General features: G+C 35.7%; 1 protein-coding gene across 1 annotated transcript in view; it reads right to left on the bottom strand.

Moving 5' to 3' along the window:
* Positions 1 to 2,176: 2,176 nt before the first annotated feature.
* LOC6649556 (acetylcholine receptor subunit alpha-like 1) overlaps positions 2,177 to 26,681 on the bottom strand; it is a 60,833-nt gene continuing 36,328 nt past the window's right edge. Inside the window, exons 3-10 of the mRNA XM_002072368.4 lie at positions 24,261 to 24,470; positions 18,755 to 18,799; positions 15,428 to 15,537; positions 9,261 to 9,441; positions 5,572 to 6,032; positions 5,298 to 5,512; positions 4,083 to 4,408; positions 2,177 to 3,017 (exon numbers count right to left, since the gene is read on the bottom strand). Coding sequence (XP_002072404.3) covers positions 2,811 to 3,017; positions 4,083 to 4,408; positions 5,298 to 5,512; positions 5,572 to 6,032; positions 9,261 to 9,441; positions 15,428 to 15,537; positions 18,755 to 18,799; positions 24,261 to 24,452 — 1,737 coding nt within the window. The 5' untranslated portion in view covers positions 24,453 to 24,470 and the 3' untranslated portion in view covers positions 2,177 to 2,810. The remainder of the gene's footprint in view (positions 3,018 to 4,082; positions 4,409 to 5,297; positions 5,513 to 5,571; positions 6,033 to 9,260; positions 9,442 to 15,427; positions 15,538 to 18,754; positions 18,800 to 24,260; positions 24,471 to 26,681) is intronic.

Below are 26,681 nucleotides of genomic sequence, written 5' to 3'. Positions count from 1 at the left end.
CATTTTAATAGCTAAATATTTAAAAAATGTTAACTGTTGATTTTTTATGCACTTTACAATTTAAATACGCCCCAAGTGTTGGCATATTGTTGTTTAAATTTGGTTTTTAATTTAGGTTTTCTTTCTTTGTTTGTTTAATTCGTGTTTGTTTATGGGTTTATGTGTGCTTAATTTGGTCAATAAAAGCAGCTAAGAACTCATAAATGTGTGTAGATCCTTGCGTAGTGTTTATTGTTTGAAAAGAATTAGTAACAAGCAAATCTAGAATAATTAAAGACAATTTGAGGTCAAGCTTTACAGTCCTGCTATAGAGAACCGATAATGTTCGTGCTGAAAACCCTTCTGATATATTAAAAATAATTTCTTATAAACAAAGGGGTCACTTAAATCTTAATTTTGCTTTCTGGCGCGGTGGATTTTCTTTCACATGGATGAAAAATTGAATGTTGGATTAGGCTATAAGCTTAACCTCAGGTTATTTATTCAAAAGATAGTTAACTCAGTAGATAAGTTCTTTTATTTACAAATTCGTAATCTCATGCTGCAAACATTTTTGAAATTTATTCTCCATTTTACTTCACACTGGCACTGCATCTGTAATGGGCTTGCATTTTTGTTTCATTTAAATTGTCGTCGACTTAAGCAAAACTATTTTAATTAATTCACATTCGCAAATGCTGAGTATTTTCGATTAGGAATTTTAATTAAACTTTTTGTGCACGCATCGACCAAAAAAGAAGAAAAAAAAGAAAATAGAAGGCCCAAGCACACTTGACAACTCTGATGATAATATTGTGGGGCAGGGTTGTCGCGGCATGCCCTGCTAATAGTTTCTTTTGCTTTTCATTTATGTTTCGCATATACAAAAAGTAAATACATACATATTTTTGTTTCTTTTGTTGTTGTTGTGTTGTAATTTGCTAGTGCAATTGTGTACATGGGTGTGTTGGTATTGCACACACATAAACACACAGAGAGCAGTTGCATTCCTCGCTTAATTTGTTGCATGCTTTGCGGCGTTTACCCTGCATTGTAGTGGCAAAACTTTTGCAAAAATCAATTAAAAAAAACGAAACGAAGCAGAAACCAAACCATGCAACCAACCTTGTGGCAGGTTCTGTTTGCTTTTACATATATACAAATGTATGTAGGTATACGAACCAAAAGGTGAGCTCTCTCTATTTTGAGCGAAGGGATCCGAGGTATTCGGTTTGAGTTTAAAAATTTTCGGTTTGCCAATTTTAAAAGTAATTAAAAAGTTTGCTTTAAAATCAAGATCTCAAGCGAAAATTCTCTTTTGCGCAACTGAATAAACATAAATAAAAATGTGTTTATATGTGTGTGTCTGTAAGTGTTGAATTGAATGAATTTTGTTGTGGTTAAATTTTGTGTTTCACCGACTTAAATTGCATTTAAATTTACTATTTAATATTAATTTTAAATAGATTAGTCATACTCGTATGCATGTAAATGAATGTTTATATGTGTATGTGTTTATGTGTGTGTTGTTACAGTGAAATCGTATTGTATTTTTTGGGTTTTAAAAATTGTTGTTTGTGTGTTGAACAACATTTTTTAACTAAATTTATTTCAGAATTTCGCGCTTCTTCAAACCAAAGATTGCTTTGATAGCAAATCTTTTTAGTTTTTTTACTCGTCTCTTAATAATTCAAAATCTACTTTCGACTTACAGGCTAAATAATATGTAGAGAGTTAATCTTTATACGTTTTGCTTATTGGCTAGAAACAGTTAGTTTTTCTTTATCTCTTTTTGTTTTTTTTTGGTACTTATGGTTTTTTCCGGAAAATTTGCTGAGACATAAATACTATTTGCTGTTGTGTTTTGTGTATGTGCGTGTTTGTGTGTGTGTCTAAAACAATATGCAGCAAATAAATAAACAATTAAAATTGATTCGGCACGTACACAAATCTATAACATACACGCACACAAACAGGCACATAAATATTAACTTACACAAGCACACTCACACACACACACACACACACACAGACTTAACACCAATTGCAAGCATACACACATACATACACATTGAACACATGCAGTCACATTTAAATTTAAAATGCAATTTTTAAAATATTTTTGTTTGTGTTATGTTGCTGTTACTTGTTATTTTTTTTGGGTTTTTTTTTCACTTTTTGTTTATTTTTTCTCTCACTGTGTGTGTGTGTGTGTGTGTGTACCGTAAAACTAAAAACTCAACAAGGAACTTTTTGGCGCTCAAAATTTTAATACAAATTACAAAACTCCATACGATTTTTACAACACTGGTCGATTACCACCACTACCAACACTTGGATGTTGACCTTAATCACAATCATCATCATACATACACATCAAAAAACTTACTAACTAAATTTTTGCCTTGGCTTTGGTTGCTGTTCTGTCCAACACAGTTTTTATTTTCCTTTTTTCCTTGCCACACGGTTAATCAACACTACTACATTTTACATACATATTTTTGATCAACTGCTCCAAACAACTCCAAGTATTTCTCTTCACTTTCTTATGACTTTTCGATTTTTATGTTATTATTTCGCAATGTTCGCTTCGCTCTTGGGACCTACTATGTATACCATGAGGTTGCATTTTCAGTCACATTATCGTTGTTAACACTGCTCATGCTCGTGCTATTAGTGTTGTACAACGCTGATGCTGCTGACAGACTGCTGGTGCTGATGGTATTGCTGGATATTGTATATTATCCACGATCATCGTCGCGAGCGGCGAACAGGGTTCGCAACGAGCTGATGATTAAATTCCACCAGCCCGCTGCGAACCCAAGTGGACGCTATAAGGTATTTTCACTGCCCATTTTCAGTAATTCGAATTTCTTTTTGGCAATTTTCGAATAAAGTATATCAATCGGCTGCGATTGATCGTACAGACTTGGAGCTTGCAATATAATTAGTGCTGTACCGACCACGCAAGCGATTGCGAAAATCCAAAGAAACATACGATCCAAAACCATTGCAACGTATTTCCAATCCTCTTCGACCTGCAAAGCAAAACAAAAATCAAATGAATTGTTACTAAATGTATTCAAAAGTCAGTCGAAATAAAATAAAATCAGGATTAACCAAGGGAATGTGGAAAAGGGCTAATTGTAAGTGTCATCGATTTTATTTTGCATTATTCCAGTGTCAATTCGATATCACTCAATATTCCGTTTCTATTAAGTATCAAGGAATTGTAAACGACTTGAAAATATATTCCAGTCAAAGTTCATTTGGCCCTTGAAAAATTAAATTTTTAATTTAAATTTTTCTTTTTTTTATTGATATATTAATGAAATCCACTTTTTCATGATGGGTGGTATCAGATTGAATAGTTTAGAAATCAAATAGCATCTCATTCGCAGCCATATCAAAACTTTGTTCTACAATCAAACCAAACTCAAACACACAGAATTGTGGGTGGTGAAGTGATGGGATAGGAGGGGTAGACAAATGCCAAACTGCTCTTTGAAAGAGCAAACCGCATGCAGCCAACTTTATTGCTGCTACTTGTTCAGGGAGGTCCTGCTTGCTGCTCCTATTTGTATTTGCGCACAAACAACTCAATCACTCAACTCGCTCAGTGGCGCGACTAGAGCGGAACAGGAACCGTCGGAGCATCATTCTCGTTTACGATTTTTGATTAGAGAAAACGCAAGAGCAAACGTGATTTAACTGGCTTTGGGTAACGACGCTGACGTCGCTGATGGCGCAGACGACGATGATAATGGCTAATGCGGGTTATCAAGTGCAGACGGAAACACCACAGCCCGGAGTCAGAGTCAGAATCGGACTCCGACATGGTGGTAAACAGCCAGTCATCAGCCAACGATGATGACTGCAGTCGATTGGAGAGAGCAAAAAAATGGCGAGAAATTGAACAGTTTTCGTTGAATTGGCAAACACAGAGAATGGCGAATTGTAGATGCTTCTGTAGGATGGAGAAGGGAATCACCATTGGGCAATCAAATTGCTTATTACATTTGGCACTTTGAATGGAATGAACTAATTGCAAACTGCTGGAACCATTTTACATTGTTGCTTAGGAATAAAATCTCTGTACTCACGCTTTCAAACTTATCCTTGTTTTTCACATGCTGGGCTATAAAACGAGATCCTTCAATGGTTTTTTCCATTTCCCTGGCATAGGGTTTCTCGAATGTGGGACTGAGATCGGCAGCTGCAGCTGCTGCTGCCGCAGCCGCCGCCGCCGCAGCAGCAGCGGCTGGACAACAGCCAGGGCTAAGATCACCATTCAGGCCGCCTGATGGACTAAAGAGATCATCATCGGTACCGGGCAGTGGCAGTGAGGAAGGTAACGGCGGTTCACCGAAGCAATGGGCACTAATGCCGCCCGCTGCTGCCAAATCGAAGCGATGAGAGGCCGGTAAAGCTGAAAGAAAGAATAAGACAAAAATTACAAGGATAAAATTGATTTTTTTAAAAAAAGGAGAATCGAGCGAAGAATCCAGCAGATGGCATGGCATTAACAACATTAGGCAAATAAAATTGTAGCAAATGCAATTTTGTAACTTTTCTGCTTTTGTCTTGAGGGCACAAAGAAACAGCCAAGTGCAAAGGACAAAAAACGGAAACGGATGCTCAAGACGCTTCTGTTGCAATGTTGTGCACTGGCAGCAGCAGCAACAACAACAACTACAATAATAGCAGGACAATAAGGAAACTCAATAAATAGTTTTCCTGCCTTTGCCTACACATTTCTCTCTTTTAAGTCCATTTGGTGAAAGTTGCAGCTTTCGCGCTTGAAATGCGGCCAGGAAAATCATTACAAAACTTTAGAACTTCAGCTAGTTGCGGCTGCAATTGAATTTCAATTTTGTTGTTACGGAAACTAAATGAAAGATTTCAATTTAATATTGGGTACTCTATATGTATATAATATATGTATAGAACGAATAATATAATAATTCACAACGAGCCATTGCAATGGCAACTTTTCGCTTGGCCCAAAACTTGTGTTAAATGACATAAATTATTTTCTTCTTGCCTTGCAAAACTTGTCACTTCAGCCGCGTGTAAATTGCATATAATTTTCAATGTTTAAATTTTCCTACATATATTATATTATTATGGACCGAATCTTTTGCTCTCTCTCCCTCTATCTTTCTTTTTGTCTGTTTTGGCTTAAGCCAGTTAAAAAACATACATAAATTTCAAGTGACTAAGTTTTCTTTAACACAAAAGAAAACGAAAGTTTTTAGTTTTGAGTTTGAAGGAAAAGTTTTTGTGTTTTCCCCAGATTTGTGTAGATGAAAACTCACCTGGTATGCCATAGTCACCGCTGAAACGTTTCGTATCATAGTTGACAAACTTATCCACATCCGGCGGCAAATGAAACACATCGGTGAGCACTTCAGTTGGCGGTTGATCCTCTTCGGGCTCCTCCTTCTTTGGCCGCTCAATGCAAAGCAATTTAGGCAGGATTTTAATAAAGATACGTTGCACCCACGGAGCCATTCGATGTGTTACAGGTGATCTAAAAAAATGTAACAATTTTTTACCGACATGTAAAGAAATTGTAGTTTTAAAACTTACCTGAAATTCACATTGAGCACCGCAATGGTGACCACAACAGATAGCGTAACCAGCATCATAGTGAATAGTAAATATTTTCCTAATAGCGGAACTGTCAACGAGGTCGGCGGTATAATTTCGGCAAGCAGCAAAAAAAACACGGTTAACGATAGCAGAATACTGATACACAATGAGATTTTCTCGCCAGAATCGCTGGGCAGATAGAAAACTAACACCGATAGGAATGATATACCCACACAGGGTATAATCAAATTAACGGTATAGAATAGAGTTTTGCGTCGCAGTGTTAGATTAAATACAATATCTAGATAGGGTTCTTCACAGCAGCTATAAAATTTCTCGTTTCGCACCGCTGGCACACGCATAATATCCCATTCGACGGAAATGTAATAATCCTGCAGATCGATGCCAACCTCAATGTTATCCGAATCGGCAGTTTGTTTCAAGTGACGCAAATCAACCTGATGGAGAAATGAAAAGAGGGAAAAAGGGATTTTTTAAAAAGGCAGTTTAAGAAGTCACGTCTTAGGTTTCTCTCGAGACTAGCAGCGTTTCGCAGCTGGTTTTTTTCTTACATTTGTAAACTTTACTGATTTATGTCTTTGAAAAAACACCTGCTATTCTCTCTTTTATTATTTTCCTCGAACCCAAGCATATTGCTATTTATGTTGATTTCTGTTGCCACCATTTCCATTTAATTTATACAAGGAGGAAAATCAAAGGTTATGGTGATGGTGAACACTTTGACAAATTTTCGGCAATCATCAATTGCGCCAAGCGAATTGTCTTGCCCCCCTCCCAACGATTCCAATGATGTGTTTCCCTATGCTTGATGACTGCACGGTGATAAGTTTCGCTCACGTGCTGCACGGAACGTAAAAAACATTTGTGTAAATTTTAACATTTATTTTTCATTTCAATTTAAGTTTATTTCCCATTTTATCATTGTGTGAGTGGAGTTTGAAGCTTGTGAATTGTTACTAAAGATAGCTACCAAATCCAGGTTTAAACACTCGGTTTTTTTTTTTAAGTCTTGAATGACTTCGAATGGGTTCGATCAATTATTTTAAGTACAAATCATTGCAGTGTTGTCTTAAAAAAGTTTTTATATTTTTACATATAATCTCGTAACGATTATAACCTTACCTCTTAAAAGTCAATTTTGATGAGTAAATATAAAATCTTATATTTAGATGCAGAAAAATTGTATATTTTAAAAGTTTTGAAGGATATACTTCAAATTTTCCTGAAATCTGTTCATCTAAACAGTCGTAAAAATGTTTCTAGATGGCTAGTAATAAAATTATACAATTCAGGAAACAATACCCATTCTTTAATGGATTTCAAGTTTTTATATTCGATTTTAAAGTTTAATTTCCAACTAAATACTTTAACCTTTTACAAAAAAGGTGCTGCTTTTTAAAGCACAATTTTGTGTGCGATTTTTTTCGAAATAATAAAAAGAGAAATTGAAAACTTTTTTCCCAGTTCAAGGAAAGTTCATAGGAAAGAAATAAGGTTTAGGGTCGACAGGGGCAATCATTAATACCTCGTAATACATTCGAGCTGACAATGTAAAATGGCACATGGAGTCAAAAGCAGAAAGTAGAAAGAAAAAATAAAAAACGGATCTCAAAGTCAATGAAGCATGATAAAATTTGCGATGCGTAAAAAAAATGCTAACCAAAAGAAGAAAAAAAAAAAAAAGAAGGAAGACGAAAAAATGGATGTTGGGGTCCTGTCATTTTTTGTTGGTAATGATTAACACGAACTTCAGACTTCCTTTCACCTAATAGAGCAACAGTTGTGCAACATTTTGTCTTTTTTTCGGTTTTTTTCACCATTTGACAAACGAGTTTTGGAAAAACTTTTTTTTTGTGAAAGGCGTGGCCGAGTAGGTACATTAAACGCAGCTGCTGGCTGTTATCTGACTCTCTCCACACACACTAAGAGCCACCATGTGATGATTTATAATATGACAGGACGAAAAGCGAACGTGTCAAGTGTGCAAAAGAAATGATACAACAGCAAAAGAAACAGCAGCATCAACAACAATAAAAAAAAAAAATTAACATCAATATTTTCCAAATATATACATACATACATATATTTATAATAATACAAAAAGCGGAGCAAAAAAAACGTAAATCAATTGAGAGCGTCGTTTTTCTTTTGCCTTTTCTTATATTGCATTTAATGGTTTTATAATCGAGTATAAACAAAAAACGCTTTTGATTAGCTGGCAGTCAGTCAATCAGAATCAAAACCTAACCGCAGCTCTTCACATCATTGAAATTGATGGATGGGGCATAATCTGAACTTGGACAGAATTGCCAGCTGTTGCCTCATCAAAACAAAAAGAGAAAAGATAATCAATGAAGTAAGTAAGTCGTCTCGCCGACTTGGGTATACCATACACCAGGTGAAACAAATATTTAAAATTTCGAAAACCAAATGTATGTCTACTAAATTGTTTTAACATGCCTCATACAATTTGCTATCTCGCTCACTCTACAAACACACGAGCACTCTAGCGCCGCCACTAGCCAACGACCAATTCTGCCCTTATGGATCGCGTAGCAAAATACGTTCATACGTATATTTTGTATGTTTCTAGTCCGATTTCAATCAAATTTGGTAGTTTGATAGAAATAAATAAGATTTACTAGTCTGCCAAATTTGATCGCGATGGTCAAAAAATTGCAAGAGCTAATCGGTTTTTTCTAAATTATGGAGGCGGAAGTGGGCGTGGCAACATATTAAAATATATGTATTCTGCGCGCATACTAAGCCAATATACATACTAAATTTGGTGACTTTAGCTTTGTTAGTTTTCGAGAAAATCAGTTTTGTTTAATTTTCGGGGGCGGAAATGGGCGTGGCAAAATTTTTAAATAGTCAATATCTGCGCGTCTATTAAGCTAACTTACATACCAAATTTAATGTCGGTAGCTTTCATAGTTTTTAAGAAAATCAGAGTTATGTAAATTCCGTGGGCGGAAGGGGGCGTGGCAAAAAGTTGGAACAATTATTTTCTGCGCGCTAACTAAACGAGTATATAAACCAAATTTGATGTTTCTATCTGCTATACTTTTTAAGAAAAACAGTTTTATGTAAATTCTGGGGGCGGAAGGGGGCGTGGCAAAAATTTGAAACAAACTCGATAAGCGTACATACTACACGAGACTGCATACCAAATTTGGTGGCTCTAGCTCTTATAGTCTCCGAGATCTAGGTGTTCATACGGACGGACAGACGGACATGGCTAGATCGACTCGGTTTTTGATCCTGATCAAGAATATATATACTTTGTGGGGTCGGAGATGCTTCCTTCTGCCTGTTACATACATTTTGGCGACTTTAATATACCATTTCACCCTATGGGTGTATGGTATAAAAATTGTGACAAGCCTCATTTGATTGACAAGAATCACTACAGTATCAAAGTAGGACAAGGTGCCTTAATAACCTAGTTTTTCTAAATAACAACTACTTCTTCTTCTGCACACATTAAAAATGGGAATAAGTTAACTTTAATTTTTTAATATTAAGTGTTTAAATTTTTTTTGACGATATTTATTCTCTTACTTGTTATTTCTAGCTCATTTATATGTTTATAACTTTAACTATCCTATTTTTATAAAGTTTAAAGGATTCTTTCCGTAGAAAATTCCCTGTAATTTACTTACCATATAACCATCATAAGTCCAAGAGCCGAATTTCATAAAACATGTTTGTTCATCGAATGGAAAAAATTCGACATCAATTTCACAAAATGATTTATAAATGGCAGGTGGTTTCCACACAACTTTTCCTGTATGGTGAAGAATTGCTTTAGTCATTATTGTCACTTCATAGTTGCCATCAGCGCTGCAAAAATAGTGAAACAAGAGGGCAGAGATTAGAATAAGATATGTATATGTATGTATGTTATATATTTTGGATTGTATCTATTGTTTGCTTGGCTTAGAAACAAGCTTAAAATTGTTGAACTAATTAATAATACATTTTAGCTTCTAATTACAAATTCTCTTTGTGCAATAAACTAAAATACAAAAAAAAAAAAAAATAAATAAAAAAACAAGGAAAGAGGAAAAAATTCGTCCGAAATTGCTGCTAATGTTATTTTAGTTAGTTGGTAGTAGTGTACGCCTTTTGGTTTATCTTTTACTCCTCCTCCACCTCCAAGTAAGCCTAGTCCATTAGCTGGCAAGGTCCTTGTGGCCATAGCCGTAGGCTACAGTGGGTCCGGATCTACTACAGTGTCTACACTACTAAATCTAAAATCCAAAAGCAAAGCATTTTAAAATGTTATTACTGCAACAACGACAACAACGAGAGAAAGTGAGAAAGAGAGCAGCTAGAGCAGCAGCAGCAGGCAAAACCATTAATGGCTAAAAACCATTTAAAATGGCTGCTGGCGAATGCACACCGAAATAGAGAGAAACGAGATAGATGGAATGAGCGGTAGACACACAGAGAGATGTTGCGATAAGCTGAGAGAAGCAGAGACAAAAAAAAGAAAAAATAAAGAAAGAACAAAAAGTTTATAACCGAAACCGAAAAACCAAAACCGCGCCTGGGGGTCACCGCAATTGCAGCCATTATCTTAACGGTGATTCACACATACACACACACACACGACATACACACAGAGAGCAAGAGGGAGACAGACATACAAACAAGGGGAGCCGGACAATGTGGCGTAAGAGTGGTGTGGTAGTCATCCTGGTCACGGGCCGATGGCGCCTGCCGCGTCTATCAACGCGTTAATCTCACAAAGACAAAGGCAGAGGCGCAAAATATAGGCCAGAGGAGGCGGGGTGGACATCTATGAATTCTGGATAAAGTTTCGAAGTTCAGGCAAATCGAAAGCGGTGCACTGTGGTTAAAAGCTACACAAAAAAACCCCAAATAATCAATTAGAACAAAGAAAAACATTTCATAAGAATCACAGAATAAATTAAAAAAAAAATTTTTTTGTACCTAAATTTGCAACAGCTTTTTAGCAAGACTTAACGAATGGATATTTTATAGTTTCACCATGAACCAATGTGTTTTTCAGTCTATGCCAAGTCAGAGCTCGCCAGAGGCCAAACACAAAAAAAAAAAAAAAAAAACAAGAGCAAAACTTTCTGCTGACTTTGTTTCTATGTATGTACTAATGCTGCTGCTGGCGGTTCTAATGCCCTAGCTACTCTATACGAAATTTTTTTTATCTTTTTTATTTTTATAAATCTAATGAAAGATAATGAAATTTTATTTCGTTTCTTTTGATTTCAACGCAGTTGTCGTCAGCTTTCAGGCTAAAAACTAAAAGCCAAACGCCAGTTTGAAAAAGAATCATAGAGATAGAAAAAGGGCAGAGAAGTAGCTCCAAAACACTGAAAAAGAAGGGGCCGGAGGGGGCAGTAACACACAATAATAGAATTAAAGTGGCAATGGTTGTGGCTGTAGCTGTAGCTGTAGCTGTGTTCCCTGTTCCTGTTCCTGATGCCTCGTGCCTAAAGCTTTTCCCTGCTAGCAGCTAGTTGGGTCGGGTGTGGTTCACTCTAGGTCCAACACCAAAGTCTCGGGGTTCACAAAAGTTCAGGCTGATAATAAAGTTGTCAACAACATTCATTTAATTAAAGAAAACAAAGCCAAAAGCAAAGCACTTTGGGAATATCATGTGGAGCGCCAGTGACAGAGAAGGAGCCAGAAGAGGGAGTAGTGGAAATCTTTGGTGGTAGCACTGGTCGGTAGTCGGCAGTCGGCAACGGGAGTCATGTGGGAGTCTAATACTTATGCTGAAGAGATTTATGGTGTTCAGCTAATATGGCCTCTCCAAATGGTAATTCGTTTTTTGTTTTATTCTCCACAGAGTCACGAGGGGGAAATTGGTGGTATGAGTGAATGGCCAAAAGCGCTGTAGAGTTGCTGTATGTTTGTGTACGGCATATGTGGGTGTGCGGTTCTTTAAATTTTTTAGTAAATAGTTTCATTTTACATGTTAAAAATGAATTCTAAAATATTCTTTGATATATCAACTTCAAAGTAAAAGTTTTACTTTAATTAGAATTTTATATTCTAGCAAGTTCAATACGTAGTACAACAAAAATTTCTTTAGGTCTGACTAATATTTATATCTTTAGGATCTAAGCAGATCTAAGTTAATTTCTAATTTCTAATTAAATAATCCCATGGTTCCCATGAGTAGTAACTTACTAATTATAATACTACTCCGTATTTCTGGCTCATTAGCTTAACAATTTGCCATTTTGTTTACTCACTTCTAGTGTATAGAGCCGCACATAGCATTTACCACTAAAGGAGGCTAAAATAAGCTCTCTTTCTCGCTCCCTTTAGCTGACTCAACCATAAACCAAGGACAACATGGCTAAGATTTCTTAGATTAGCATGAAATTTAATTGCTAGAATTAAGCGGCAGAGTTGTTGTTATTGTTGTTGTTGCTGAAATGTATAATGACTAACATCATCACCAACACCAACAGCAATGCCATGGGAGAGAATTGCAAAAATTGCAATTAAAAATTGACAAACGCTTTTCCTAAACAACAGCAACAATAAGAACAAAGTGCATTTTCCCGTGCCTGTGTGAGACAAACAATTACAAAACACAAGTCCAACCACGTGCAATAAATTACAAACTTTTGACGCTTGTTTCGCATTCTTTTCTAGGCCAAAAACATGGCGACCGTGAATGGTTCTCCCCTCTGCATGTGTGTGCTTTAAGTGCCTCACGCACATACAGGTATTTGTTGTTATTGTTGCTGCTGGTGGCACAAATTTGGGGCATTTACAAAGGCCCTGGCCAACTATTTATTTCGCCTGCTATTTCGCGTTTAGCAGACAATTAAACATTTTTCATTGCATACAAAATGCGAGGCAAACAAACGCAAGGCAAATAAACAAACAACAACGGGACTGTAAAATATTGCACCATCACCATGTGTGTATGTGTGTGTGTGTGTCTATCCTTGTGTGTGTGCGAGACAATAAACGGGTTTTTGTTCTACTCTGGACTTACATTTGCATTTAAAATTACTGAGTAATACACTTAAAGAAATATTTATATAATCAACAGGATAGAAAAGGGTAGGGATGAATAGTTACAACTCTTTGCATAAGTTTTTAGTTCGTCTATTACAACATTAAAAACCAAAAAACATAAATCAAGTTCTTATTGAAATCAAGCCTGGCTTGTAAACAGACACTAAAACAAACTTGAGTGAAATAAAATTTTGATTCCTTACAAGAGAAAATATCATATTTTTTAACTGCTTTGAAGTATAATAAAGTTGGTTAATATTGTCACCCATTTTTCAAAGTGTGACGAAAAAAAAGGTTGAACATGGGGAAGAAAAACAAAAACAAAACAAAAAATATCCAGTGGATTTTCCCACACTAAGTGGGACATCTGTGCACTTTTTTTTAACTTAATTTTCAACCACACATTTTACCATATGAAAGTGTTATTGTTTCTCTTGCTATTGTAATAACAAAATTATTTTCGATTTTGCTTTAAATATTTTTAGACAATTTCACATAATTTAATGTCTTTTTGTTTTTAAATTTTAAGAATTACTAAGGATTTATTTTGGAATTTTATTTCATTTGTGTTTTTTAGAAGACATCAACTTGGCCAATTTGCAATTGAAATCGTTAAAAAATCTTGTGACGGCCTATATGGCCGCATAAAAGCATAAAAATATATATAGGGGAGAAAAATGACCATAAGCCATCACCTCGACTTGGCACTAAATTAAATGGACTTTACCCAATGGCAATTCGGATTGGCAAGCCCAGAACCAGAGAGCGCAAATACAATTAAGTACAAGTGTCCGATGTGAACAAAAGACACTTCAAGTTCAATTTTATGGTGTTAAATGTGCGTTTGGAAAGACAGTCGGCGGTGTGAAGCGGAGTGACGTGAAGGGAAGGCAACAAACCAAAGCATGGCTTCATTATGGCATTCATTATTTGCAGTTTAAAGAAAGCACAGCAAAAAACCAAAAATAAAAATAAAAGAATGAAGGAAGCAAAAACCTAGCAGAAGGAAAAACGGCAACCATATAACACGCACTCTGCTCGAATAACTCTCTCCCTTTGCGCTCTTTCTCGTCCTTTTTCCAAACTCCATCTCTGTCTCTGTCTTTGGGCATATAGCCATAGTTACCCACAATGCTTTTGTCATTTTGTGTTGTTGGCAAATGAAATTTAAGCTTTTTCCAAGCAATAAATTACGAGTTTTTATGACGCTGCCAAGAAGAGCGCCAAAAAACAAAAAAAAAAAAACAAAAAAAAGGCGAACAGAAACACAAGAAGTATATGCTTCGTATTATATAGTTGAATGAGAGCCAAAGAGAAAAAGAAATATATACATTGTATATATCTAGAGTACAATATAAAAAGGCCAATATGGCACATAAAGCGCGTAAGCCGATCTGGCAAAGCAATAGTAACAACGCCAAAAGACAGAAATAAGAGTTCCAACAATGTCCAGGACATTTGTAGGCACTAAAGTGCCTTGGTCTGAGCCTCGGTCTGTAGCTCATCGCCCAAAGTCAAGTGTTTGACCAGCGAAGCTGAAAAATGGCCCACAGCTACAGTGAGTCACTGGTTTTTGGCTTTTGATATGAAATTAAGATACGAACATCTGTCACAAAAAGGAAACCCTTTAATCTGTATTAATCATTCACTTTTACAACTTTTACAAGTCTCAAGTAGTTACAAGCTGCCCCATCAAATTTCCACATGCAGTTTGGCTTGAAGTTTTTTGTTGGTTTCAGATAGTTTCTTTATTCATAAAAGTAAAAACAAATCATTCATATAATTTGATTGCCAAGAATGTTTAAAATTTAAAGACTAAAAGATCTATAAAAATCTCCAACGCAATTTACAAATCTGTCAGTTGTAGATTGTATCTTTTCTATGTCTTTATCTTCAAAGCATTTATAGGTACACTTTCGAGATGTCATAATCCATAATAATTTATTTAATAAAAGTAATACAAATAAAAATAAGAAGAACTAAGAGGCTAAACATGACATTAGGAATTTTAAAGTATTTAAGACTGTTTTCAAAACCAAGTGTTTGCGGATTTTAGATAGTTAATAAAATTATTTGATAAAAACATATTAAGAACGTTTAAACAATTTTTAAGATTGCCGAAACTATAATGTTTTTTTCTAAACGTTTTTAATTTTAGTTTTAATAGTTTCAGTTTTGATTTTTTCTCATCAAGCTTTGCATGGATTCAATAGTGGGTGTGTTTACTGTGTTTTTTCTCTTCTTGTTTTGATTACGTTTGTCGTTCCTGGTCTCCCCATCCAATGCGACGCAATACGACACAGCAGCGGCAAATTATAATAATTACAGCGAGCGTAACAAAAACAAAATGTCCGATTTCAAGACAGGCAGACAAGTGGGCCAAACCCTCTGCATACACCCATTGTCTTTCACATCCTCTTGCTCTTGGCAATTGTTCTTTTGCCTCCTTTAGGCCGCTGCTTTGGGTTTACGCTTCTTACTCTTTCCTCCTTATTTTGCTTTGTTTTAGCCCCATCTCATGTTACATTGAAATAAAAATACGTTAATCATCGGCTGATAAATGGCCAGCCAAGCAAAAGAAACAGTTTACTTTGATTTATGCGACCCTCCAATGTGACCGCCTCTTCTTCCACCTCCGCCACCGGCCCCGCCTTTGGCTTGAGCGCTCCACCGCTGCCATCGCATCATTTGGGCAATTATGCAAATGACTAAAGTGGCTTGAGGCGCCGCCACAAATCCCAATCCGAATACCAATCCTCAATCCCAAGACCAGAGAGTTAAGCGAAAATTAGTCGGCACTTACTTGTTATAGAGCACAATATCCGGCAGCCATATATGCTCGGAGGGTACATGCAATGTATCCACGCCACCATAGTCATCGGGATTCCACTTCAATTTGTAATCATTCCATTCCTGAAAACAAAACAAACAAAAAAGAGGAAAACACATACAAAAACCGAAAAATTAATTGTTTTCATATATGCAAAACGGAATTATTGATGCTAATTTATGGTCTTTTTTTTTTTTGTATGTAGTGTGTGTGTATATTTGCAATTGTATATAAATTGTTAGATGTATCAACATGTATTGCAGAATTCCAACGATTAGAGTATATGTATATGAATATTTTCTGAATATTGCATTATGCGGTTCAAAGCATTTAGTGCCGGTTTGTTGTGGGTTCTGGAGTGTTTTGGATTCGGCTTTTTGGTTTGGTTCAGCGTTTTGTTATTGCAACTGGCGAATTCATTAATTATGCATTAATTTATTGGTCGCTAAGCTGTTGGCATTAAATTACTTTCTCATAATGGAATTCCGATGCGATTCTGTTTTTATTGCTTTATGCATAACTGTAATTATAGTGATTGCCCTTCACGTGTGTATCTGTATATATGTATCTCTATGCTTTCCCATTACCAGCTATTCACAATGGGATTAAGCTTCATGTGGCGTGCAATACAGAAAAAAAGCCATAGTAATCTTTAAGAGTTACACTGCATGCCGCAATTAAAAATTTGTTAATTTAATTGTAATCTGAATGCAATTTCATAGCAAAAATCATTATTTAACTTTTAATACTTTTTGCACTATTTCTAACTAAAAATTAAACTTTAATAGCTCTAGAGAGCATTATTAAAGCAATTTTAAAAATTCAATTGATTTCTTTTTCGGTTTTCAGCTTTTGTGTATGCAATTCACATTAATATACACACCGAAAAGTAAACAGAAGCGAACTCAAACATTTATGAGTTTACGTGCGCAAGCGCTTGCGGCTCTATTGACATTGTGTTGCATATTTATGGGCAAATTGCCCAACTACAATGAATACACACTTAAACACACACAAATGCCAGTACGCATACAAAACATTTAGAGAACTGTTAATGGCCAAACTTATTTCAACCGAGGGCACTAACAAAAGTTCCCAGAGCGTTTTTATACCCTTGCAAAAAGGGTATATTAATTTTGGTCAGAAGTGTGCAACGCATAGAAGGAAGCATCTTCGACCATATAAAGTATATATATTCTTGATCAGCATGACGAGACGAGTTCATATAGCCATGTCCGTCCGTCCGTCCGTCCGTCCGTCCGTCCGTCCGTCCGTCCGTCTGTCCGTCTGTCCGTCCGTCTGGATCAACGCAAACTCCTCCTAGACCGTTGGAGCTAGAGAGCTGAAATTTTGCATGTAGGCTTGTATATACTGCAGGCGTTGTATATCTCGGATTCAGCCGGATCGGATCACTATATCACATAGCTCCCATACAAATGGCAAAGTCACGAACAGTGACTTTTCTCAATAACTTCGTTATTTTCTGAGCTATTGTCATGAAATTTAATATTGGTGAGTTAATTACACATATAAACAACTATGCCAAATTTGATCAAAATCGGGTGCCTATATCATATAGCTCCCATAGGAACGATCTTTCGAAAACAGTGACTTTGGTGAATAACTTCGTTACTTTTGAAGCGATTGCTTTCAAATTAAACATTTGTTAGTTTAATATATCTCTTAATGACTGTGCCAAATTTGATAAGGATCGGGTAACTATATCATATAGCTCCCATAGGAACGATCGGTGGAAAACAGTGACTTTGATCAATATCTCCGTTATTTCCTATGTAGGCCGTTCTTTCGCAAACATTAGCCTTTTTAGCTTAAACGTTTTTTCACTTTGATGGCCGTTAGGTAAGGAAAGAGTTACCAAAAAAATTGCAAGGGTATACAAACTTTGACGCGGTCGAAGTTAGCCCCGGCCCTCTGGTTAAAGATACATATATAAGATATATAATGTTGGCAAATGAAAAACCTTTTACCGACATATGATCTTAACATTGCCGACTCCTATAGCAGTTGTCTAGAAAATCGTTATGGAAATAATGATATCGGAAAGATAAAATACTTTAATAATAAACAGAACAAAATAAAACAATTCTTGGACGAACTTTGCAGTTTATTAATTCCACATTGCATCAGAAGTAAGTACATAATATAAAATATTATTATATATCGGATAAAATTAACTGGACCCTCCTCTAGAAATTAAAATTTCGGCGAGCATTAAATAAGATTGTTATTAAAGTTAAACTTCTGTAGAGTCTTTATGACTTACAATAGAAAATTCAAATATCTTGACGTTTAAGGAATGTTTGATATTTGGCTGTTATGTAATATTTATGCAGGACGCCATGTAATCGTGGACTACAGAGGGTAAATATAATTGTATAGCCTGTTACTGGTATACTTATATGTAATTAGATTTTCATTAAAAGTTCTACTACAGAATGTATTCAAATACTTTTTTTTTAAGTTTAAGTAATAGGTTCTTTTTGTATGTCTTATTTATCGAAGAGAAATTATACTCTCAAATAGACTATCTCTTATTTTATGCCTAATGACAGCTCTTTTCGCATTGTTTTTAGTTTGCCAACATAGTAAAGCGGACACCCATTGACTTTGATACATAATTTATGTATTTAATTTCAGCTAGCAGCTTTTCTGTTGTCAAATTGTGGGAACCCAAAATGGTTAGCATAAGCCATGCAAGCATGGTTGGAATTGCAATTTGTGAGTGAAATTCGTATGCAAAAATATCCTGAGGGTTCTCCGATTGGATTGGACAAAACTTTAAATGCTTAAAAGCCAACTGGAAAGAGGGCAACGGACAAAAGTTTTGCTAAAAAACATAAGCGAAAAAAAGAAATGCTAAGAAAAACGGAAGCCAAGCCAATTGATATTCCTACTTTTGTTTTTTTTCTGCCATTTTCTATTTCAGCAGCCAGAAGCTACCAGCTACCAGCCGCCATCCGTCGCATTAGTGCAAAGCCAATGGACATGTAGCCATAGTTGAGTGGCCACCAATGCAAGCTCTCGAGCCAAGCGCTCAACACTTGGCCAAGTTAGAATTTTTTTTTTCGGCATAATGCAAACGCATTTTAGTTGGGTTTGGGTTTCGTTTTTGGGGTTTGGTATGAAATCATTTTGCATTCGATTGCAACGAAGCATGCAAATGGCAAATTCATGTTAGACGGAAGCCAGACTTATGTACAGTTGAGCAAATTCATTTAAATTTCTTAAATTTATTATTATTATTTTATTTGTGTTTGTGTATTGATTGATAACACTTACCTGCTCCACCCATACATTGGTAGTCATAATTTGATTTTTTAAATTCTGAAAAGAAAAGTAAAACGAAAAATATTTTAGTTTAGTCGGAATGAGAAAAAGTTCTCAACTGAGTGACAACTCATCAAGTAGGAAATGTTTGCTTGGAATGAAATGAAACTTAACTAAAGTCAAAGTTTCACTCTTTGGATGTTTGGTCAGTTGCTTAGAAAAAAAATCAGTTGACATAGTTGTGCCAACTTTGCAATACCCTTCAATTCATGGAATGCCTATGGTTTATAATACAGTTTAAGTCATTGAATAATATAGTGAATGAATAACATAGGATTTTTTTTCGTAATATTTCTAATATCTTTTTTATATTTCTACTAGCTTATTAGGTATATACAGCTTGAACGCTTTGATCATTCAAAGAGTATTCAAAATCCTTAAAGCATCATTGAGTTTTAATCAATTTATGTGGCGTTCATAAACCACCCATCTACTTTAGCCAGCAGTAAGTGAAACTAAGAGGGGAACGTACACACAGATATCTAGCAGCAAGTGGGGCCAACTTGAGTTGAGTTGGCAGATGCAATTAAAGTTAAGAACAGCTAAAGTTTAAGTACCCAACTGCGGTAAGCCGCGAAATGGATTAAACTTTAGCTCAACTATAAAAACAAATGAGGCAGATGGATGGATAGATCTAGTTAGGTATTAACCAAAATGTAGACACAGTTCTATTGCCTAAAATGTGCTATAATTAACATATCCAACATAAGGAAATCCTGCCCAAAAATGGCTTCAATTCATATTTACATTTCAAGTAAGAGAAGACGGGAAAAAATAAGAAGAAAATTAATATTTTAATAATTTCCTACCTTTATGCTATAAATAACTCAAGCATATTATTAACCCAGCCAAAAGCAAGTGCTCTAATTTGCGTCTTAACAGATCTACGCACGATGGCACTCAGGGTTTTCCCACACCCACTACAACCCTTATCATCAATTCAGTTCTTCGTCATATACACACGCGTTCGTAGAAGTCACAGACGCCTCATGTCAGGCAGAAGCTCTCATTACTTTTATGGCTGCTGCCATCTTCTGAATCTGCTCCCATCCTCCTTCTCTTTACCACCATCGCATCCTTTTCATTTTTATTTACCCACCAAACCAACTCATTAGACTTAGGAAGGCAACCATGCAGGGGAGGGGCAGCACAACCTGAGATAGAACCAACTGAACGCAATAGAAAAAAATTAGAAAACGATAAAATTGCGGAATAAATCACTTAAGCGTTGAAAAATGTAATTAACGACAAAATGATAATGATGCGCCGTAACGCGTTTTGCTTTCCTGTCAACGAACGAACCAACCACAGTGGAACGGCAATATATATGTATGTGGCATCTATATTAAGGCGCCCAGTGTTAATAGATTTTGCCCAGCACGCACATAGCATCTAGACCAGGACATAGACAGAGCAGCGACTTGCTAGTACTAATCACCCGCTCAGTGCCGTGGTGTTCCCTGTCCACATTCACAACAAGCAACAGCCAAGTTACCCCCACGAACAGACATGACAGGCTGAGAGGAGTTAACAGTCGGGGGACAAGCAGGGAGTAGAAGGAAGAAACTCTGAAAGGTCATTAAGAGAGGGCGACGCGGAAAACCGGCAATAATACGACAAAGCTAAGAACCAGGCACAAAGATGATGATGGCATAAGGAAGAGATAAAATGACGCTGGAAAAAAGGGAAAAAAAAATGGGAGAAACGAACTCTTTGCGCGTATCCTTTATGCTGTGGCATCCCATTGCATTTTTATTGCAAAAGAAGTACATCCCCAACAGTGAAAACTCCTCATGTGAGGCTCATATATATAATACCCTAAACTATTTTCCACCATCTCTGTAGTTTTAAAAATATTTATAGTTCTGTTTCCAAGTATTCAGTTGTTGCAAGAGGAATATTAATTTATTTAATTTAATTTAAAAAGATGTTTAGATCTCTTGGCTAGATATACAGGTAAAAATATATAAAGGTCTGAAGTGCATTTGGCTAGACTTTACTGTACGCTCTGTGGCCGTCATTGTTGATAGTAGTTCGCACCTAGATTGAGATTGTTGGTGTTGTTGCATGTTGTATAGTGAAGACTGGTGCCGTTTTTGTTGCCGTTGTTGTTGCCGTAATTGCTTATTCACACTTAGAGGAGGTCCTACCAGTGACTTGCATTGCCCATCAACGACAACAGGATGCGCAGGATATACAGCAGTTAAATTGCTTAAACCAAAAGCTTAAAGCGTTCATCCTGGCTGCCTGCATTTGAATTTGCATTTTGCTCTCTCTTATTCCTATTTTCTTGTTGCTTTTTTTTTATTTGCCTTCATATTTCCCTATTTTCTTTGGCCCTTCAGACGGCTTGTTTACAATTTAAATCGAATTTCCTGTGTGCAGTAAATAAAGTTTGCGAAAGGCACCCAAGCAGTGGGGCATGCAACAAAAAGTGTGTCCTGCAAAAGCAGGGGATGAATGCAAAGGGTTGGAAGGGGGTGGTATGGTGCAAACTGAATAAGCAGTAAATTAATTTTAGCCAAATGCATGAAATGCACTCCAAAACGGGGGAATGTTGGCCGGGTAAGAGCGGAAGCAGTGTGGCATTATAAAGAGCGAAAATATATATTTATATATACAAAAATAGTTGTTTGCCTGCAATGTGGGTGTGGCCGAAGAAGAGTCTATCATCTCTCTTCCTTTTATCTATTTTTGCGCCACAACAATTGCTTTCAGTTTAATGCAGATTAAAAAGCAGTAGTTACTTGTTTGGAACAAAATTTTGGCCATGAAAAGGTACGGTAATCTTCTCCGTCTCTATCTCTCTTATTACCTAGAAAATTGGAAAATGCAAACTTTGAATTTATGATAGAAAATGGTCTAATTGTAATTTACTTGCCACATTATATATGCATAATTTATGACCAAAAACTGACAATTAACTTGCCAGAAATGTGTATTATTTGCCATTTGAATGCTTCTATTTTGGTATACAAAGACAAAGGAATTGTCTTACCTAAATGCAGTGTCTTCATCGTTCTTACACCTACACACACAAACACATACAGCGCAATACATGTCACTTGACTGGACAGTTTGAATGCAACTAGCTAATAAGCATACACACGTAAGTATGTATAACAGGGTCAAAACCTATGAATAAAACTGGCAAGTAAATGGAAAATTGCAAATTAAAAATTCTTCAACCAGATGACTCTCCTTGCTTTCATGCCCATGACCTTTTTTGACCGACTGGACGGACAGCTGATTGCAATTTCCATTGTTGGCCAGTCATTTTATTGTACAGAATTTTACAAGCAATTGTATGCCAATAATGTAAACCTGGCAACACGTGCGTTTCCACTATGTACATAAAACAAAGCATGAACAAAAATTGTTCAAAATTAATTCGAGTAGTCGACTTTGTGATGCTCTTTGCGAATATGATACGAATATACTACTTAAAGTTCAAGTAGTAGCCAAATTGTAAAGGAGTAGAGTTAAGACCACAAAAGCCTAGATTTATTTTAAATTAACAAATTATATTATGATAAAATATTATCATATATATCGATATTCTTAATCCCTGCATGTGGCTGACATTCTTAAAAATGTTTTAATTAATTTCTAATACTTAAATTTCAGTACAATTCTAAAATTGATATAGCTCTAACCTATGATACTGATTTATGCAAAAGTTTCCAACAACTCTTGACTCTTCTTTTGAGAAATTGCTTAGCCAGAGATATAACGAAATCTTTGACAAAGCATTTTATACAGTTTAAGGGATACAAGATACCCTTTCTTAACTATGGGTAACAGAAAGTGAACTGCCGAGAGGGCAATTGCAATAAAAGGAATTCTCCAAATATTTCAAGACACACACACACAGTAATACGTAAAAGCAATTTCGATGTAAGCATCTTATACCTTTCCACACACGTATGTACAGTGGCACAGAAAACAAAAAAAGTAAGGCAGATTTTCATTGAAAAGGCCAACAATAAGAGGAAAATTTCTTAATTTAATTAAATCCAAGAAAGATGTTGGATATCAGGTCCAGATAAACCAATTCTTTTTCTTTCTTTTTGAAGTATGGCTATAAATTGTACTTCAATTTCCATATACTTCAAACCAATGTGCACTTGTTCCTGCCAGTGACTAGTGCTCCTACTGCTCGGCATGCCTTTTAGTGGTCTTGGTGCTTAGCGCGTGATTTATAACAGCAAAAAAAAGGAGGAGGAGAGAAAAAAAGAGTCCCCCAGTGTGAAGAAGGAGTAAAAACCAAAGACCTGCACCAGCACCATAGACTAGGGATCACGGAAGGGGGCGTATGTGTGTGTGTGTATGTATATGTGCATGTGGTAGGGACTACAGTTCAGCTACTATGTGGCCAATAGCACGTAACTGTTAGCCGGTTACCCATTTCCGGATGCGGCTGTCATGTGCAGCAGCAGCCAAACCGAGCAGAAGATTGTGCACCATTTCCTTGCAACTGAAATTTAAGCCATTTCTTTGCTTATAATTTGGTCCAGACTAAAATCCAAAGCAAACTAAGCACATAACCCCCAACACACATGACATGACATTTTGATATATGAGTTTCTTAATTTTTGTTTAAACTACAATTTGCACTCAGTTAATCAAATCCATCTAGCAAACCAATGCCATTAATTTATTATGCAAACTGTTAACAAATGAATTGATTCAAGTGGAACACTTCCAATAATAATGATGAGCTACTTTTCTCCCTCTCTCTGTGTTTGTGTGCGTGTGTATATGGGCCTGGCATTGTCTGCCCCCTTTTTAAGCGCTTGGTAAACAGTTATTAATTACCGCCCTGACTATTAGCTTTAGCTTATAAATACAAATGCCAAATGCCAGATATCTGACTACCGGCATGTCTAGGCTTTTGTGTATTAATCTGTTATGATTGTCATTTGATAAAAAAATCCGAGAGTGGCTCAAACCAAAGCCCACCCAGCTCCCATCTCTCTCCATATTTCTCTCTAACCGTGTTCTGTCACTTGTCAAACAAATGAAGTTGTGGCTCAACTATTCCAGAAATCGATTTTTGAAGCATACGAACATTTTGTTCGCTTTGAATTTATTCCAATTGGATTGGAAACTTTTTTAGTCAATAGAAAATATATTCAATTTTTGCATGCTCAATAGTAATATTATTAAGATAAAGCCTCTCATATTTGCGGGTTCTAAAGTGTTTTTTTTTTATTGTTAGATGTTTTGCTTTACAGAGCACTTAAAGCTGATGATCTATAATATTTAATTAACTTTTTTGGTTCTTAATATATTTTATTCATATATGTATTCATGGGCCATTTATTCTTTCTTATTCTTGTCATAAGTTAGTCGTGATTAGTTTGAATTTCTATTCCTTCCTTATCTTATTATATTTTTACATTTTAGAACAAAAAAATCAGGGAAATATTATCATTTTATCAAATTATTTACTTACCACATCGATGAGCTGTGACAGTCGCAGACCCATTTTAACAGTCAAACGATCCGAGTTATTGCCAACAGGCCGGATGAGGCGATTGTAATTGCTCAGTAAATCGTCGTAGAGGCGTTTTGCATCTGGGTTGGCCAGGCCGCCGGTGGCAAAATGTAGTGCTATGATAACTGTTGCGAATAGCACGCTTCCCATTTTAGGCCAGGTCCAACCCTAAAAGACAGCAAAAAACAGGAAAGAAACACAAAGAGAGAGTGTTAAAAATATAGAAATAAGTTTTAGATAATGTCGTTTGGGCATAGAGCAGAATAAAGTTTCAAACTCTTGCTTATTTATTTTGTATGCCGGAGAGCACACAAAATGTTTGCAGCCATAAATTCTTGCCAAAGAGAAAGAAAGAAAGAGCACATGCACACATACAAGTGTCAAAAGTATTAGAGGAACTAGAAGTAGGGAGTTGCATTCCCTTTTGGCCATAAACACCATTTAATCTTTGGCTCAAACACTCAAGTAACATCTCGACATTTCTGTGTGGGTGTGTGGGCAAGTACTGCATATCCTTTTGCACTTTATGCAGCTTAGAATTTTATGCATTTTTTTGTTATTTTTTTTTATTGTTCAATTGTTAAGGGACATAAGTGGAAGACCGCACCTCCACCATCAACTCTTCTGCCACTTGCAGCAGTTTATTCGTTCCTCTTAGCCAACCAGTTGGTTGCATTTTATGCAAAATTTGCTTTATTTGCACTGACAAAGAGGCACAAACAAGCAATTAAATTCGTTTTTTTGTCCTTTTTTGATGGATGTGCAGCCAATTATGAAAAGTGAAAAGTTTTCATGTATCTCTTAAAGTAAAAACCAACCAACTCACCACAGTTAAATTGATTGAACCATGCAAATATTTTTAGCTTTTATATAAATATTTAGCTTTATTTTCCAAAAACTGTTGGCCAACTCTTTCCTAAAAGCTAAAAGTAAACTAAAAATTGCATAAATAAAACTTTAATTTCACAGGCTCAGAGCAGAGTAAGAGGTCAATCAAGAAGCCAAAATATTCTATCACAAATTAAGTCAGATAAGTTATATCAATATTGATTTCTTTATTTAAGCATAATATCTATAATGACAAGCTTGCTAAAATGAAGTTATTAAACCCCTTCTAGAGAATAACTGAGCTACGTCTATGCTGTTTTGTAAAAGAGAAGACTTATTTTGTCTTACAAAAAGTTTTCAAGCGAAAGATTTCATCTGTCAGAAACATTTTTTTTTTTGAGAGAGAGACCTCTAACTTTTCTTATGATATTTTTCTTTTTATTTCTTATTTGCCATGTCAAAAGTTTTCTGAGTGAAATTTTAATATGCTTACTTTCCTTTCATTGCGAAATTGTCCACAGAACTCCAGTTGGCCCCAGGTTTACTTCTGGGGTCACCGTTTCAGCTAATCATATTAATCAATTTGCAGTTTTGTTTGTAGGTGTTAAATTAATTATGCAAATTTCATGTGTAAATTGTGTGTAATTTGAAGCTTTGATTTGATTTGATAAAAATGTGCCATCTCGGCACAAATCACATAACATTTCTCTCATTCTGCATAATTCAGTATTATTACTTTTTGTTTGCATGTCTGGAAAGTAGGGAGACGCCATCATTCACACCCACCCAGACACATACAGACACACAAGCATAAACACAAAGCACGTGTCACTGACCGCAGAAACAGAGACTAAGAAATAAAACAAAAATCAAGAGAATGTCACATACGCAACAAATATACACACACACACACACACACATATGTATGTATATATCTATATGTTGAGTAAATGGCAGCAGCTATAAAAATGGTCGCCCATAAACAACGAAAATGAATGTCAATTCGACTGCTATTTATTCGCCTTTTAGTTGGCAGATTATTTCATTTTCATTTCCCATATGTATTTCTGTGTGTCTGTGTATAAGCATTAATATTTATTTATTATTTATTTTGGCCACAGTTTGGCGTTTATTTAATATTATTTCCATTTTCTATTTGACCAACGCTGCGTTATATAATTATCCAGTCTCAAAGTTTACATACATCCTTTCATTTAATGGCTGCGATTTCAAGAAATTTGTATAAAATAAGGTTAGCTACCTATTTGTATTTGTTAAATATTAAATGTTTAATAAATTACTTGAAAGGAACAAAGTTTTTATAGAATTGCTAATTACATCCATATTGAACTGAAATTAACTTTAGTTTTTCAGCCGCAATGCGCCAGTTTTCAATAGGTATTAGATAGCACATCTTAAGTCAAGTCTCTCTTTCCCCTTATTTATTCTGCACCCATATCACTTAGACGGTTGTCACAAGTTGAACAAATTGTTATATAATTGCATATATGCACTCACTTATTGTATATATGTATACACTCTATGCACATT

This window comes from Drosophila willistoni, chromosome 3R, assembly GCF_018902025.1.
Source record: "Drosophila willistoni isolate 14030-0811.24 chromosome 3R, UCI_dwil_1.1, whole genome shotgun sequence".
Lineage (NCBI taxonomy): Eukaryota > Metazoa > Arthropoda > Insecta > Diptera > Drosophilidae > Drosophila > Drosophila willistoni.
The sequence above is the reverse complement of the archived record's forward strand: the minus strand, read 5'-3'. Positions and strand labels throughout refer to the sequence as shown.